This window comes from Vespa crabro, chromosome 5 (genome assembly GCF_910589235.1).
Source record: "Vespa crabro chromosome 5, iyVesCrab1.2, whole genome shotgun sequence".
Classification (NCBI taxonomy): domain Eukaryota; kingdom Metazoa; phylum Arthropoda; class Insecta; order Hymenoptera; family Vespidae; genus Vespa; species Vespa crabro.
Genome location: NC_060959.1, coordinates 11891320 through 11909345, shown reverse-complemented (window position 1 = coordinate 11909345; position 18026 = coordinate 11891320). Strand labels below are relative to the sequence as shown.

At 40.5% G+C, this 18026-nt stretch overlaps 2 protein-coding genes across 6 annotated transcripts in view; one reads left to right on the top strand and one right to left on the bottom strand.

Moving 5' to 3' along the window:
- The window catches only part of LOC124424349 (synapsin), a gene marked incomplete at its 5' end in the record, with an annotated part of 30767 nt that overhangs the window by 3822 nt on the left and 8919 nt on the right, over positions 1–18026 (top strand). The gene's annotated exons all lie outside the window — the stretch shown is intronic.
- Positions 21–17307, bottom strand: LOC124424275 (metalloproteinase inhibitor 1). Of its 5 annotated transcripts, XM_046963090.1 has the most exons (6): positions 17289–17307; positions 16762–16860; positions 2878–3004; positions 2684–2766; positions 2210–2443; positions 21–1678 (listed from the first exon to the last, which is right to left on the bottom strand). In XM_046963090.1, exons 3-6 carry the CDS (start codon positions 3002–3004, stop codon positions 1457–1459), a joined length of 666 nt encoding a protein of 221 aa, XP_046819046.1. In that variant the 5' UTR covers positions 16762–16860; positions 17289–17307; the 3' UTR covers positions 21–1456. The 5 variants fall into 5 exon arrangements, with proteins under 5 accessions (XP_046819046.1, XP_046819048.1, XP_046819044.1 ...); XM_046963092.1 differs by lacking the exons at positions 16762–16860; positions 17289–17307 and adding an exon at positions 14398–14533; XM_046963088.1 differs by lacking the exons at positions 16762–16860; positions 17289–17307 and adding an exon at positions 10101–10139.

Here is an 18026-nt window from a genome sequence, read left to right as displayed (position 1 = left end):
TCTCTGAACGTCTTTCTATCTATCGGATAAAAAAATTTATTTTTCATATTTTCCGTTGATCGCATGGTTAATGTATAATGCGTATTATATGTATCTGTATACATTTATATACTACATATCTCGTTACAGTTCTTCGATTCATCGATCGAAACGATTTAATACTTACAAACGTAAACTGTAGTTACAAAATCGCTTTACGAAATGCAAAGTATATTAATAATATACATACGCTATATACGTTTTAATATTTTGTACTAAATTTCAAACCCACGTAAACGGGGTTCTCGCCACTATCAACGAAACGCGAGGCAGAGTCCAAAGGAGACTCCTAAAGATCTACTCTTTCTATTTTACTTTTTTATCTTTTTAAAAATCCTATACATGTATATATGTATGTCAAGACCAGCATGTCAAAACGGTGGGTAATTTTTCTCACAAAAGGGTCGTTTTACTTTTCAAGGGAAAAGCAAAATGACCAAAATTTCGATATTTTTTTCAATAGAAAACAAAACGTGAGCGGATAAATTTAATAAATAACAATGGAAAGGCAGATTATTATAAAAGAAGATATATATCGAATGAAATGCGGATTAAAAAAAGAGTTCGACTAAAATCTACGCGTAGTACGAGCAAGAAAATAACTTATAGATTTACAATATACATTACATGCTAAGACAGAGAAAAGAAAGAGAAATTATATACAATCTATGCGCAAGAGTAATTATCGCAAGAGAAATTCCTTTACAATTTTCCTTTTTTACACTCGTTCCATTCGAAAAATGAATCACCGCTCAGGTTCGAGCGAACGTACGTAATCGATCGATCACCCCCAACCGCTCGCACGGTTGGATACAAACTCTTCGCAATTAATCGAACCGAACAATCGAATTATTGATAACTTAATGAACGATAGAACGTATGCCGGACATCGAGTGCAACGAACGATTGATAATTTTCAATCGTTTTTGAAGCGATCGCGATCGCTTTTCTACCTCGAACGTTTATTAGAATTTTGTTCTTGTATATCGAAAGATCTTCTTATCGTGGTAAAAAAACGAAGAAAGAAACAATAAAAAACGAGTAAAAAACGTATACGTTGTCATACATATATCACTTATTTACTAATCATACTCATACAAATATCGTATGAGCATGCTCGTTCTCTCTAATAAGCAACTTTATATAGGAAGTTACATTAATAGGACTATTTTTCCTCGTTACACTCGTTTATCGATTCGCAAATATCCATTCAATTTTCAATTTCGATTACTTCCAAGAGCAATCTCGATATTGAATCAGGTATTAAGATTTGTCCAATTTTGATTTTCAAGATTTGTCTATTCGTTCTTGTTTTCCTCTCGCGAAACAAAATGAAAAGAGGAGGGTTGGAGAGGGACGGGACGGGACGAGGCGTGGCTGGGGAGGGAAGGGAAGGGTGAGGAAGGAAAGAATTTCGTTAAGGTTCCTTTAATCTTTCCTGCTCGCGTTTTCGTTGATACTCCTTGATGCAATTCTTGTACGGAACCGACGGTGTCCAGGTGCAACCATTGGGACCTTTCTTGCAGACTCCATATTTTTCTTGACAATCCTGTGGACCAGGAGAGCTTTCCCACAGACAATGCTTTCCACCGGTTGATTCCAGAACCGCACCTTTGCGCCACCATGGCGTGAAGGTCGTCTATAAATAATATGATAAATAGCGTGAGAAAATAGTGAAATGTTTTTAATCGATTTACAAAAATAAAAAGAAAAAGAACAATTGTCGTCCCGATAATCCAGAAACAATCCAAAGATAATCGACAAGTTGAAATTATTATAGGTTGAAAGGTATACAGTATTAGCGATATTTAGGAGCTATTGACGTCATCGTCGTTAATATTTACACGGCCGTTAATTGTGAAAGGATAAAGCAATTTTCTTTCGATAAACATTAATAGACCCTATTTTTCTATCGAAGTTCAGAATTCCAAGTGATTATCGAGAAAGAGTTGAAATTGAAGAAGGACAAAGTATACGTTTGACGATATAGGAAGTATAGGAGCCCGTGAGTTAGTCCGTTCAAAACCGATTCTCCCTCCCTCCTTCCCTCTCGTCCTCTCGCTTCGCGTTTCAAAGTTCAAGCTATTCTTGTCAAAGGTATTCTTTCCTATGATATAGATACAGATAGGAATGTTAGAGTCAGCTTATCTCGAGAAAAGGTTGTATTTACTTCGCAAACGCATCCACGATGATAAAGCAGCCTGAATCCTTTTCGTTGTCCGACGGGTACTTCGGACCAGAGAATCGCGAGATCGCAAATTGATATTCTTGCTTTCCCTTCGCTCACTGTTCCGCTGACGACGTAAGTTTTGCCCACAAGTAAATGCGTTACACCGCAAAGTGAATCGTAGCCGAGCGTCCAAAGGGTATTCTCCCTCAAGGCAACTTCTGCCTTTGGAGTTGACTAAATAAAAGATAAGAAGAAAAGAAAACATTGTAAAAGTTTTGACTAAATGACCATCTATTATAGACGTTATTAGATAAAAATTTTATTCGTTTTTACGTTACCGTTAGAAAATTTTAATATTAATATTATATAGGTATGGGTATATAATAATAATAATATATCTTCTCCACGACGAATGAACCAAAATAGAATGATGTTAATCGAGACATGATTTCATATTCCACGCTTCTTACGAACCTTGAAAACTCTGTTGATCTTCACTTTGTATTCCAGCCTCTCTTCGTTAACGTGAACGATCAATTTTATCCTTACGACTGCAACTGCATAGGAAGAGAAAATAAAAGTTAAAAATATTATATGCGTAAGCGATGCGCTTATACCTTCGTAGTATATTAATTTTTAATATATCAAAGATGAAATAATTTTATTACCGAAGTCTGCTCTGCAAAACTGTGTTTGAGGATGTACTTTCTGGCAGCTACACGCCGTTGCACTTTGCAACGTTGTTAGGTATAATAAACCTAACAGGAGGTATGTACAGTAGGACGTTCGCCACATCTGCAAGGCAAACACACAATACAAATAAAATCTTTCTCTCTCTCTCTCTCTCTCTCTACCTCTCGTGAAAGAAGGAAAATTCACAGTAGCTCGTAAAGTTTCACGGGTTCTCGGTAAACTCGAATTTGTATATTTTATGTCTATCCATTATTTCGGTTGCTTTTGAATACGAACGTCCGGGATAACGGTGATAAATTTTTTTCTTTTTTCCTCACCAATTCGAATCCTCGTCATCCCAAAGTTGTTACCTCGAGACTAAATTGGAACTTGGACTTTCTATCGATATACGGTCCGACCGTATTCTTCTAGTATTATTTCTTTTTCTTAAGTTTTTAGCGTTGACGGGAAATAATTAAAGACGTGATCGGAATTGACAAGCCAGAATTTCGTCCTGTTCGGTATTTATTAATATTACGGAAGCTGCGTTAATCCGACCTAGTTTATCGACGGCAGCTGTACCGCGATCTAAACATAGCTGTAAAACGGTAACCAAAGTCGAACACGGTCTAGAAATTCTCAGAGCTGGCCGAAAGATCCTATCGATGATGCATCTACTTATTTCTCTCTTATAGCTATAGTCGACGAACGAAAATAAACTCCCTTGGGACACTTCCTCGGAAGAATCCAGCGAAACGCATAAAGGCTCGGAAAATGTCTCTCTTTTCCTCCCGAATAAATTTTTATTTCCTATCAAATAAATAGTCAAGCTGACGATGAATTATTCATTCCATCCACCGCTACGTCATCAAATATATTCAACGATCTCACCGTGATATATTCCGTGAAATAATGTCTATTTAAATTTACGATAACGAACTACCAACGTAAGTTGTTGAATAGATAGGCTACATACAGTCGGAACAACGAACGATCCTTGAAAGTTTAGATGGTCCGACGTAACGCGAAAGTACTTTCATTGGAACTCGTTGGAATAAATTGAAATTACCGTTGCACCCGCATCTGCTATGCATCGACGTAAATCTTAAACAATGCTCCGCGTGCATTAAATGGAACTGCATGTATTATTAAGGTACCGAGATCAGCTCTCTTGGATATATTACTGTTCAAAGCTTGCTAACCACCGTGACGTCTCGAGCAAGCAAGAGAGAGAGAGAGAGAGAGAGAGTGCGAGCGAGAGAGACGCCAGCCAGACATATAAGTGCTTCTTCCGTATGCGGGAACATGTCTCGCCTCGTCTCTCTCTCTCTCGCTTACTCTGTATCTGTATACGGACACGCTGACCCGTTTTGCGCACCCAGCAATCATCGTTTAACATGCGTTTATACCAAATTTATTCCCTCTCGTCGTCGAGCTTCTCTCGCAACGACAGAACCAATAAACTTTTACGGACTCGTCCGAGACATCGCACTCTTCTCTACCTCTCTCTTCTTCCTCTTCCCTACTTTGAGAATTTATCGAACCGACCTTCGAGCACCCACCATAGACTACCAACGTGGAATTTCGTCATTTTCCCTTAGCTATTTATTCAATACCTAATTATGGTTTCACTCTATAGATATCAGAAGAATATTATTACTTCTGCCGTGTGAAGGTCTTCTCTTCCATTCAACGTTCAATCTTCTAAGTTGAATGAAAGAGAGAGAGAGAGAGAGAGAGCGTGCGTTAACAAAAATAGGAATTTCCATTTCGAATAAAAGTTGGTAATATTGCGTCCATGAATCAGACGTCATCGTAAACTCGTCGTCGAATCAATTGCACGTAGAGAACTGAATTGAATGCAACCATTAGATCGAATCGACATATTTCTTTCGAGAATGAAACTTTTGAAATTGCAAGGATTTACGCGTAATTGTAGTTTCAAAGGTGTAACCACGCAGCACGTTTCGCAGGCCGTAAGACTCTAAGCTTAGTTTAAAAGCGTGAAATTATGCATTCGATTATGATGTCAAGGTAAGGGATATGCTATAGCGAGTCGGTTTTAAACGAAATAAATCCATGAAACGTGCGACGAATCGCGTCGCTCTTCGATAAAGAGATGGGAACACCTTGATAAGCGATAAAGGATACAACCCGACAATGCCGACTATCTGTTATAATTATTATTATTATTATTATTATTATTATTGTTGTTGTTGGAAATATAAAATGAAAAAAGGAAGGCAATTCCCGTGAGACGACGTCTATGACATCAGCCATCCATCGATCATTTCGACTAGCATGATGATGCACCAAGTGCGTCTCGAAAGACGAATATAAAGTGCGAATATTTTCGACGGCATCGTCATCGTCATCATCTTCGACATATTCTGGCGTGCGTGGGCGTGTGTCAAACCTACCATAAATTCTTTTCGCGTACGTCAATCATCTCCCTCCTATCAGACCGTGTCGTCTTTCTTCTTCTTTTCGCGTATACATATTTTTTAAGAAGGCTGAGATAAATAGAGAGAGAGAGAGAGAGAGAACGATAGTTTCGAGTAAGTACGGAGTTCCGATCAAGTAGATTGGGCAAAGTAATTTATGACCGATAATTCCTGTCCGTGACTGGAGATTTGCGATCAAGTAGATTTAAATAACCACGCAAGGCTGTACCAATTAACCTTAAACTCAGAATGGGATTATACCGAGAGACAAGGAGAGACCGATGAAAAGGAGAGAAGAGCGAGAGGAGAAGAAGGTTGTTAGGCATAAATACGCTCCGTGTATTCTCGCGTTTCACGGTAAATTTATGATAATCTTACTGCAAACGTGAGCGAGGCTGCTTGGAATATGATCATGCATATCTTCTCTAAACGTCTAGATTTTACACTCCGGAGACGATCGAGTGTTCGATATTAAGCCCGCGACTTTTGTTTGCGAATCATCAATCACAGACTCGATCAAGTTATTTTCGATCGATTAGCAATGATCTATAATTTTCTTTCGATCGAATATGCGATAATTGTTATGTTCGATCTCAAGAAGCATTTGAAAGCATTAATCTTTCGGGTTATTTTTTTCTATCGCCTATATCTAAACCGTAAATCGATGGATCTTGGGTAAGAGTATCGCGTTGCGATCTGCCAATCGAGCGGATTTTTCTCGTATAACGTTACAACTTTTTAAAACGCAACGAATATCGTTTAAGATATAGTTTTTGTAAACCGATGAGTCCAGATAAAAAGTATCCGTGTGTTTATTTCATTAATATGAAAGTATCACAATCGATTCATCCATCCTTTGCGAGTAACAAAGTAGAATTTATTTCTTTTATTCGATATAACGCGCGCGATATCAACTTTAATCTAATTTCGTAAAATGATGAGGTAATCCCTCTCTATTGTCTGATGTAGAGATAAAGCGAGCGAGCGCGCGCGGAATAGGACGGACGATGAGACAGACATCTTTCTAAAAAGGAGCTAAAAAATCGCGTACAAAGCCGTTTTAGAATGGAATCGCTAAGGTATAACGAATTTTCATAATCCATCTTCTCCGTCCGTCAGTTTCGCAAGCTGACCGAAGCAAGCATGTCACTCCGTTCTTACGTGGCCAAGCCCGAAGATGTCGCTGTCGCACGATTTGCTTTCCTACTCCTTGTAGAGACTTATGGCTCGCGAGAGTCCATCGAATCTGATGGATCCTTTATGATCGAAAATCGTTGCCAAAGCCATTGTAACGTTATGGATCTTGTTCGAAAAAGCTTGCCTATGCTTTTGATAACTCGTCTTATCATAATCGTTCATACTTTCTTTCTTTCAACGAAGAATATTTTCAGCAACGTCAGACCGATTTTAATATTATTCGTCAGCATTATGTCGACGCAATTTACGGTTGTACGGGAAACATGAAAATTTCTCAGCGAAGTTATCGAATCGTGTTCGTTCGGGGAAACGTCGAGGAAACGCCCTGTGGCGAATTCTGATCGATTATGCTTTACGACTCGACGGAATGACTTTAATTCCTAAGAACTATTACGATAAGTTCTGTCGACGATCGAAATTAAATTTTATATTCAAACTCACGTTCGGTTGGTCGTGTGTGGTTTCGTTTGTCAGATTCGATGGGTATGCTTCCGAAATTGTAGGTTGGACTCAACTGGGATGCGATTCGTTGATCACTATATTCATCCCCGAGCAAATTAGCTCCGTCCTATTTCAATTAACATGTCTTCTCCCTTTTTCTTTTTTTTTTCTTTTTCTTTTACAGAGTCTACAGAGACCGTGTAGAGACTCCGTAAGATAGGAGAAAAGAAAACGAGGAGAATGAGAGAACACGAAGGACCAATCGCGTCGTATTTATCGTTGCCCTTGTCTCGAACGTTCGAAAGATTTATGCACGCCTTGCAACCATAGGAACACCATCGATCCTTCCTTTTGGCATTGCGCCGACTGTTACTCCGCTCGTATCTCACGAAATCGTCTTTCCCTTTAACGTCTTCTAAGCAAATCGCCTCTATTCGTCGAACGCCAAACGTGGCCTGACATTAAACTTTCCTTTCTCTATTTCTTCTATTTCTTCTATTTCTTTTCGTCGCGAGATCGCCGACGTCACGAGGAACTTTTAGCAAATTTTTCACTCGATAAGCCTATTCTAGCGCTTATCGCGAAATTTTCCAAGACTTATTTAAATAAATGGACGCGATGAGTTTCTAATTGAAGCGTCATAAACACGTATGATCAAATGTCGAGATAAAAATCGACAAACGATCATTAAAAGTAAAAAGTTACGCAAAAGTATCTCGCCAAGCTACGTAAAGCGAAAGTAAATCTTTCAAAGTGCACGATAATAAGAAAGATTCACAAAGCATAATCGTAATTGCATCGCGCAGGAAGAGACAGCCCAATGGGCGTAGCAGTTATGAGGCTAGTAATTATCATCCCGCAGACTAAATAACGCGCAGAGACTCTCAAACCGTTTGCAATTCGCGACCGTGCCAAGAAAACTTTCGAGGAATATTCATCGTACATATACACGCATGCGCAAAAGTATATGCATGCGGCCTATACGATCCTTAGAGCGAATTATATCTTGTCGGTTTATATCTTGTTGATCGTCTAACACATCTTTGCGATATACAGAGAGAGAGAGAGAGAGAGATTCAAAGGCTTATCGATACTCGGAAAACGATTGTTTGTTAAGTCAATACTCTTTCTTTGTTAATCTTTGCTTCCGTGAAGCGGCAAACTTTATCCAATCGAGCTAAGAAGAAAGGTCAGAAACCGCAACAAGGTGGAAAACGTTAGAGGAGACGACGACGAGCCGCATAGAGATCGTTGCGAAATTGACACTATGACGTCACGATATAAGACGAATCAGTGTCATGCAGCCGTATTACGTAATAGAAATCTATGGTAAATCGTCGTGAAGGGAATTAATGGCGAACTAACTTCGGCGACGTTACGCGCGTCGTTATTTTTTCTTTAAATAAATCTCCATTATGAGATTTCTTATTAATCGACTACGATCGTAGTCGTACTCGGCGGCGTTCGTCGGAAATAATTTCAATCAACGAGAGAATAATGAACGTAGGAGTGACTCCTGTAGTAATCGTATGTTACATTTAATAAATCGTTCGATTTCGTACCGTAATTTTCTTTATTTATTGCAATCGTAATCGTTATTTACGATACGCATGCAACAATATTGGAATATTTATTATTTCCCGGGCTTATTACCTATCAGAAATCGATAATAGGAGCTTTCGTCGACAGTGAAAAGTGTACATTTGTTTAAAAAATATCGGCGACTATCGGGATAGGATAGACGATGGATAGGACGATGAAATAAATAATAAATAAGATGAGCGAAATGATATTGTAGCGAGCTCGAAGCGACTATCATTTGCTTCGATCTGAAAAACATATTCGATTAAAATGATTGCCGTCTTATTTATAAATGCCATTTATATACGTAGGTACCGAGAATTTCGAATTTTGCTCGTAGCGAAGACGGCAGATGCCCGGGCAAGACAGGTGTTAATTACACGCTCGATTGATAGCCATGAATTTAGTATACGATTGATCGAACTGCAATACGCGTGTCGGTAAAGGACCATACGTATTATTCATTAATGGAGTCGAAGAAAAAATTTACATCGTACATCGCTCGTAAATTGAAAGCGCTCGAAAGTGTCGTCGAACGAGGGATATAACGGATGATACGCGAAACCTTTTACCCCAGTGTCCCCTTTAATATTTAATCTCGTTTGAAGAGTCTTTCGCAAGTAGTTTGCCATTTTTATGTCAATTACATACGTTAAAGAGATCATTGGAGATTATTTAGATCGCATTATTATGGAAAATTAATTCCTCTCTGCCTTGTTATTTTTCTCCTTTTTCTCTTTCCTTTTCGCAAAGACGCGGGACACCTATTGTCGTTCGTAAGGCTTCTGATCTTCAATGCATAATTTCATACATAATTCCCTTAATAGTCCATTACGACGAGAAGAGAATCTGTTGTGACGAAGCCACGAACGTCACCGATAGTTAATGTCCCTTTCACACGTTTTCAAAGCGTCCTTCGACACCGCGCCGTTAGGCACACTTTGGTTTCCGACGTAAACTTACGATCTTTTCGTTGGGCTTATTCGTGGATACTTGATATTTGTCCCTTTTCTTGTTTTTTTTCTTTTTCTTTTTTTTCTCTCTCTTTTCTCATTCTTGTCATTAGTACGACTAAACTTCAATATTGTTTGACGAGTCGCTACAAGATGGACAAGATGTACAACCGTGTTAACCGTTGGCAAGGTGAAAATTATTATCATCTAAGATAAAATTATTATCACTAACGACAAACGCGTTTTGCAACGTATCTCGTACATACGCACACGTAGGTACTCGGATGTTCTTCGAATGAGCGCAAACGACGTTGGTTAAGAAGGTTCTCTTGTTCGATAAAAAAAATCCATTCCTGTTACAGTTTACGAAAGTATACAAATAATATGCAAATAAGAGACAAATTTGAATGATCTACTCGAGCACACGAACCAAACTCGATCGAAGGAGAACTAACCTTTAATGAAATGTCAGCGGCAAAATTTCTTCTCTATTGCACAATTTTGTCCCGAAAGAAATGAAAATCGTGAAAAATGACGCGAGCGCAGGTGGGAAGCTTCTAAGACGCGCTTCAAAGCAAGACTGCCCCAGTTCCATCGTATTACCACTATTATATTCCGCAGCAGCATTCGTACATGCGTGTAACGCAGAGGCAGGCAGGCAGGCAGGCAGGCAGGCAGGCAGGCAGGCACGCAAGCAGCGAGAACTCGTCGGAATCTCTGAGCTCATATGCCATTTGCAGAGGCGATCGTAGAAAATCGTCGAGCGCCGTATAAGACGGACGCGCGCGCGTGCCTTCCTTCCTTCCTTCATCTCTTTTTCTCTTTCTATTCCGCCTCCTTTTACTTGTTCTTCTACGGGCCAATGAGAAGTAGTAGGAGAAATCGTTGCACGTTGCCCATTGCACATGTTGCACTTTCTCCCTGCTCTTCTTCTCCTCGATTAATCATAAAAATTATATTGAAACGAGCACGAGACTTGTATCGAAACGTAAGACAGACAACGCGCGCCGCTCGAGTCAGCTCGATCGATCTATCAAAATCGTCGATGACTCACGTTGCCCGCTCGATCCTTTGGATATTTTCTAAGTAGATACTGCGCGTCGATGAAAAACATTGTCATTCGACTTGTACCTTATTTTTCTGTGAATTACATTGATCGTACATAGGGAGATACGAAGGAACGAAAGCAGATTGAAAATGCAGACGCGACCGAATGCGATCTCGCACGATTTAGCAGCGCTTCATTTTCTAATCTTGCCACTTGTAAAATGCGCGAATTTAGGTCGCGCAAGCACGGCGCTATCTCGATCGGAATCGCCGACAAGTTTGAGCGACGACGGAAAGTCGTAGTTACAAGAGTGCCATTCACGAAATATAATCGCGAATACGGAAGAAGATGGAGGAGGATTACGTTTACAATCCGTACGGACGAGGTTTAAAAGTTGCATAAAAAGTTGACACCTTTGCATATCCGCGTGGCGCGTTATTTCAGACGTCGTCGTCTCTCTAAAGAGCCTTCTAGTAGTCTGTTTGTCGAATGAATTTTCATTCGAATTCCACGCTGACGATCAGTTGTGTAAACACACGGCATTTTACCTTTTAAACGAACGATTCACTTCTTTACGGCGATTATTTTGAAATGGATGGATTTAAAAAAGGAAGGCTACTTTCCCCTTGCTATAATATCCGACGTATCATAGAGGTGCGCGTAAAAAAAGTGATCTCCTTCGAGCGCAAAAAAATCAAAGTCGCGCTCCTCGAAGAAAATCATCGTCGATCCCAAGAAGGATTGCGTTGCCGAGTAAAAAGTTATCGCGCTTTACCATTTATTTGGAATTCTTATCGGAATTGGTCTCGCTAATTGGTTTATTAAATAAGACACTACTTGATGTTAAATAAGATGACAAAATACAATAGTTCGACGCTTACGTGCCTTAAGCCCAAGAAGGAGATATAAATAAATAGCGTGCGTTGTGGAGCGACACGGAAATAGATCTCGCTCTAGACATTTTCACACGGATCGTCGAAATAAGAATAAAAGGTACACCATCGAAATAGCACGCGTGATTTCTTAGTATTAGTTCACGTCGACTCTGTTTTGCGTCTAAATATATCGAATGGAAAGAAAGTTTCGGGCTGCGACGATGGACTGGCGAACGCTCGAATTTCACGTACGCAACGATTCACGGCCGAATTCTACATAGATCATCTCTCCCGAGACAACTATACGAGACGCGCCTCGTATTTCATCTCCTGGATAAAAATCATTCGAAAATGCGCTTTATATCAAAAGCGAGAAACGTGTCAGTCAAGGATGCCTCGTCGTCGGCGATTCATCTATGCCTCGTAAAAATAAAAGATGAGATCACTTTTGCGCGTAATGCAAATTCAGTTCGCGATCGCGACGCTCGACTTATACAGATTGTAGCCGTTGATCGAGAGACTTTACTTGAATCAATATTTTATTATCGGCTGCGATTTATCTCTCCTCTCATACTTACTATCTGGCAACTCACGTACGATTAGCCGTCGTGGTAAGCAACTATAGGTACTATATTTCGTGGACGCGTTAACGTTTAACGAAGCGATTGCAAAGAGGAGACAGAGGAATTCATTGGAACGTTCTTTTTCTCTTTTTTCTTTTTCACAAAGCGTATTCTTGCGAAAGTATTTTCACGCGCTTATCACGATTCTCGTTTCGCGGTGAATGAGATTGTTGCCTGGTGAGTCATCATGCGTAGTAGAGCCACGTAATACATACATAGTTAGCCCGCGAAAGAACGCGGCAGACGTCGTTTTAAAGAACACGCGTGCGATGTATAAAAAGATCACCGAGAATCGTTCCACGTATGTAGTTGTGTTATCGCGAATGTCCCTCCCATTCGAAATTTTGCCAGGAATTCTTTGGCGATTCGATTTCCAGTGGATTGGATAATACGATCGGTGATGATTTTAGTAGGAATCGTTGTTGCTTCTATCATCATCATCATCATCATCATCATCATCATCATCATCATCATCATCATCTTTATCGTCGTCATTACGACGAACGAACTTTCCCGTTAACGCGCGATTACCTCGAACTAACGCAACTAGATAAGAATTTTTCAATATCGTATAGATTCGATAACGTACTTTTGTTATATACATAATAGAAAATGACTATTCCCTTGAGAAGAATAAATATTAAAGGAGAAGATTATGTTGGAAAGGCGAATGGAAAGGGCGCGTTTGTATTCTACTGGCGTTGATTTTCGCGAAATCGGACGAGCATGGACGATAATACGAATGTCAACCACCGTGCAAATGCATGACTAGAGGACTACTACTAGTCGGTCGGTCCGTATATTCGTGATGATGTAACGGGCAAAACCGCAAAGACCACACCCCGCCACTGACGCAGCCACGTGCTATTTCGTAAGCTAGCGTATAACTTTTAGGCAAGGCCGAGCGTATAACAAGTCCGTGCCTTGCATAGGTATTACGCCTATACGTCACGTTTTTCTCTTACAAAAATCTCATCGGAGCGAGAAAGAAAATGGTCGATTTGTTACTTTACAATAAGAGCGTGATTCATTGTTTTTGAAGAAATTCATGATATTTAATATGCAGCCAAGAGTAACATGTCGTCATTCGCCTGAGTCAAATCTACCTGCGGTATGTCCTTTAATTTCCTTTTTCTTTCGCGCCTCTTATCATCGATTCGTAGCGTTAAGTAACGCGAGAACAAGAATTTATTGAAATTTCTAGTAATTATGCAAATATTATCGTAACGATATGGTTTAGCGGTTCATTTATTAGCCCGTAATTGGCGTCCTCGCGATATGCTCCTTCCTGCGAGATTTATTTCAGAAGCATACCGTTATCGAATTCTAAATAAAATCCTTAACTGCCTATATCGACACGACTGTCAGATGGATGGGGGTGTTCAGGAATAAGAAGAAGTAAAATAACTCCAAGTACACCTATGTCATATTCAAATGCTACTAATTAAGTACAGTGTGCTAACTTTGTACAGCATTCCATAACTCTCGACCGCAGACGCGTCAAATGTGCAAGAAGATGTTCTTGCGGTTGCAGCTAATTTGCATCTGTCACTTTACGGGATTCTTTCAAATCCTAGACTCTTGCCTGTTGTTGTTGCGCCTGTGCCTTTCTTCTCTCTCTCTCTCTCTCTCTCTCTCTCTCTCTCTCTCGTCTTTCGAAATATCGATCAAAGACGATACGCCGTTGAATAGAGAAAATAGGAAAAGATCTATGCGGTGGTACATTAAACGTGAATTAGCACGCTCGGCACGAATATCGTGAATGTCAAAAGAAACCGCAATCGGTGTGTGCTTTGTGATTTAAAGCATACAGTCCTTTCAGCTCCTCTGACCTCCTCACACCGCCTACATGTTTCATTTAAAACTATCGCCTTTGATTCTATCGTTTGGGATAAAATAATTTTCTTTTCGGTAAGAAACGTTAGCACGGATGATATTAAGAAATAGATTCGATCTTCGAGATTAATCATTCTTTTAACTTATCGCTTCGTTATTTTTACATGAGATCTAACGAGGCGTAAATTCATTATTTTGGACAATATGATGGATGATTTATATCGTAAACGGGAAATGATTGGCAGGTTCGATTCTTGATTATCGAGGAACACGCTCGCGAAGCGTAATAAATTTCTTTGGAGAATTTTCAACGCTTGTAAGAATTGTGTAAGGAGAGGTCGTTCGACGTGCCAAGTTTTGAATTTCTCCAGTGAACAAAATTATTTTCTCGATCTCAAATTACGCTTACAATGTAGGCGTCACGTTCCAAAGAGGTATGACAGTCATTGAATAAGATCTTTTGAACGTGTTTCTTGGAAGAAAATAATCATCGGGTAGACGAATATCATAGAACATACTTATCGTTTGAATGCTGCTGCAACCAATGCTGTATCTCAACAATGAACCGTTGTAACTTGTCGATTCGCGGCTCTAATCTCAGCCGGATTAGAGGACGTTGTCCGTCTTCTCCAGGTACATACTCGAGTAGTATTCCTCGAAAGGAAATAAACTTTCGTAGACACAGAGAGAGACAGAGAGAGAGAGAGAGAGAGAGAGAGAGAGAGAGAGAGAGAGAGAGAGAGGAAAGGTACATACGACGGGCGAAATATGCGAAGGTACGGCTTTACGTGCACACACCACACGAATGTACAAGCACGTACATACGTGGACACGAATATATCTGGCTCTGTGTGTTGGTGGAGGCCGGCTGGTTGGCGCCACTCGGCCCGCCACATATATCGAAGTAACGCGTAATAAATGTAATATTATACACGTCGGTGATACAGCAACGCAGCAGACGGTATTGTAAAAAGATGAATTATAATATCACCTTTCGATCGAAACTCCCTCGTCGTTTATTTCGACGATCATGAGAGGGCGAGGTAGAGAGGGAGGGAGGGAGAGAGAAAGAGAGTAGCGAAAAATCGTGCATACGTGCTACGCAACGAAAGCTATAATTTTGTGAGAGACAGGAGGGGGACAGAGAGAATCAGCCGATATATAGGTACAAGGTATTCCACCTTCCACCTTTCCAAGTCGATACGAGAACGACGTCGAGAGATAACGGAAACTGGAGCAGAGACTTGGATCGAGAAAAGTGATAATAACTGCGACCGGGAGACGCAGAGAAAGACAAGTCGCGAGTTCTGAGTCATCGGTGCATAAAGCGGAAAATAAGAGGTTGAAGTGTCAATGGTTCGGTATGAGCTGATGATAACAACCAAGTCAGATCTTTGAAATTGGGACGAGTATCCGAGAGAAGAATCGAGAAAGATCCGATGACGGACGACAAGTTGGGGTTTGGATCGAAAACGAAAAAAGAAGAAAAAAGAAAAAGTGTTGATTACGCGACGGAGTGTTGATACATACATTCATATATATATATATATATATATATATATATATATATATATATATATATGCAAATGGTATGAAGCGCGAATCGAGCGCAACGTTATTTCGGATGTCGCGCACAAACGTTGCCAAGAAAATAGTCGGCAAGACGTTCACGTGGGAGAAGCAATCGTTACGCACCTTCGCAAACGTTTCTACAACGTCCGATCTCGCGTACACCTATGAATATATTCTTATAATAGCAATAGAAATTCGCGATTAATGACGACTAACGCGTCGTTGGGGGAAGGAACAAATTGTCGATCCTTTAATTTAGCGATATTTCTGCTGCTTTGAAAACTTTCCTCGCTATAAATTATCGCCAAATTAGTCTGTACTTTGCCATCACGCTCGATACCTCCTTGCTCGAACTAATAACAAGTTTTTGCCAAGTATAGCGAGCGATTAGGCTGCCTCGACGTTTGCATTAACGTTTTAAAGATATTTAGGGCGGGCAAATTCCAAGGATGCATCGTCCTATAGACGAATGTACCTTCCAAATCTTGTGTAATTATTCCTTTGTATTCCTTTCCAACGATCTAATAGATTCTTGATAATACGTACCCGCGTATTACCTCATTGTAAACGGAACGCTATTTCAAGTTCACGACTTAAATCTAATGCGCGTAAGTATGAGGAATCGTGCGTGCTGTCCGATAACCAAAACGAATCGATAAGATATCGATAAAATAAAAGAAAAAACTTTTTTCACTTTACTATAGAACGATTCTCGAGTATTGGTAAGACCGACGCACTAATATCGAAACCCAGTTGGCAGCCGTTGAAGCTAGATCGACGCAAATCGATAATCGTCATCCGATAAACTCTGTGGTCAAGTTTATTTACCAATGATATCATCGATAATGCTCGGTGACGCGACTCCATGGGAAATAGTAATTCTATCGTGAACGCAAAGTTTACGATCCACTAAAAAAGAAAATCCATTGAACCTTTATAAGATTGAATCGCGATCGTTTCATTTGTATATTTTAACGATATTTACGTTGGAAAAATTCAAAACACTACTCAATATTCCTTCTAATCGATATCATTGATAAATACTAGGGATAAGCTTGAAATCTTTCGGATTCGATATAACAATACGGTATCAAAATCTTTTTACCGAGAAAAAAGATAAAAGAGATAAGGAGAGAGAGAGAGAGAGAGAGAGAGAGAGAGAGAGAGAGAGTGCGTGCTGCGTGTGCGTGCGTGTGTGTGTGCGTGGGAGAGGGAAAGAGGAGATGGAGATTTGCAAGATCGTACGAGAAAACACGTTCGTAACGATCCACCATGTGGAAATCGTAACCAAGAGAGAACGATATAGATACCTTTCTCCGTGACCCCTCAACGAGTCCTTCCGCTTGCGGCTTTTTCCTCTCGTTGCTGTTTATTTGCGCGCGACCTTTCTCTCTTGGTCCCAGCTTGACCTTAAAGAGAAGCCACGCTGAATTATCCGTCGCGCACACCAAAAATACGCGAGCACAGCGTTGGTAGCGCGTATGATGACTTCCGAGAGAGTAAAAGAGACAGATATACAGAAATTACAAATTTGAACAAAGTAAAAGGAAGATAGTAACGATCTCTTCACCACGTTTCTATTTATTTAAAATATAAAGACGGAATGAGGAGATGACAGTAAAAGAACAGAATTAAAAGAAGATTCTAAAACGTCTTAGGAGCACTTTCTCGTAAAAGTCATGCACTAAGAGAGGAACAGAGAGAGATAGAGAGATCAATGGATAGAGAGATCAATAAGAGGAAGATGAGAAGAAGAGAGGAGAATACTCGTAAGCGATCTTTTCACGTGTTCGATAGCACCGGCAAGCGCACTACAAGTAATGACGAACGAACGAACCTTTCGCGCGCGAGCTTCGAAAAGCAATGCAAGCACGAACGACACGAGAGACTCTCCTTCCTTCCTACGTTCTTACGTCGTTCCCGGCACGCTCGATCTCTATCTCTCTCTCTCTCTCTCTCTCTCACCACGCACATACACACACAAACACACGCTCTCATTCCCTCTCTCGTGTTCTCTCACTCTGTCTCCTTCTCGGTCCCACGGAGTAACTCCGTCTCTCTTCCTCTTGAACGTTCGCCTATAGTCATCTCGATTCCTTTCGCTGTCCCTCTCGTACCTATCAAGTATCTCGATCGGTCTTTCTCTTTCTGTCCCCCACTCTACTGACCATCCATAACTGTTCCGGTCTCTTTCCAGTCTTCTCGTCTCTCTCCCGCGCGCGCGAGCGCGCGCTCCCTCACGCCTTGTCGCACCTTCAGGCGCTCACCTCCTCTTTGTAATCAAAAATCCTCCTCTCTCCTTTTCTCCTTCGTAGATTGGATTATCCGTCTCTCACAGAGTTATTTGTCTTCTCTCTCTCTCTCTCTCTCTCTGTAGCCCTTTGCAACCTCCCACGCACTCTCCTTTACGGTCCTCCTTGTTCCTCATCCTCGTCTCTCCGTTATCCTCCCTCGATTTCTCTCGCTCTTTCGTCATTCTGTCGTTCGGTCTTCCTATCACGAGAGCCGACACGCGTTCGTCCAGTCGTGAATTTTTGCCTACACCTACGGTAAGTACAATTTCCACACTCTTCCC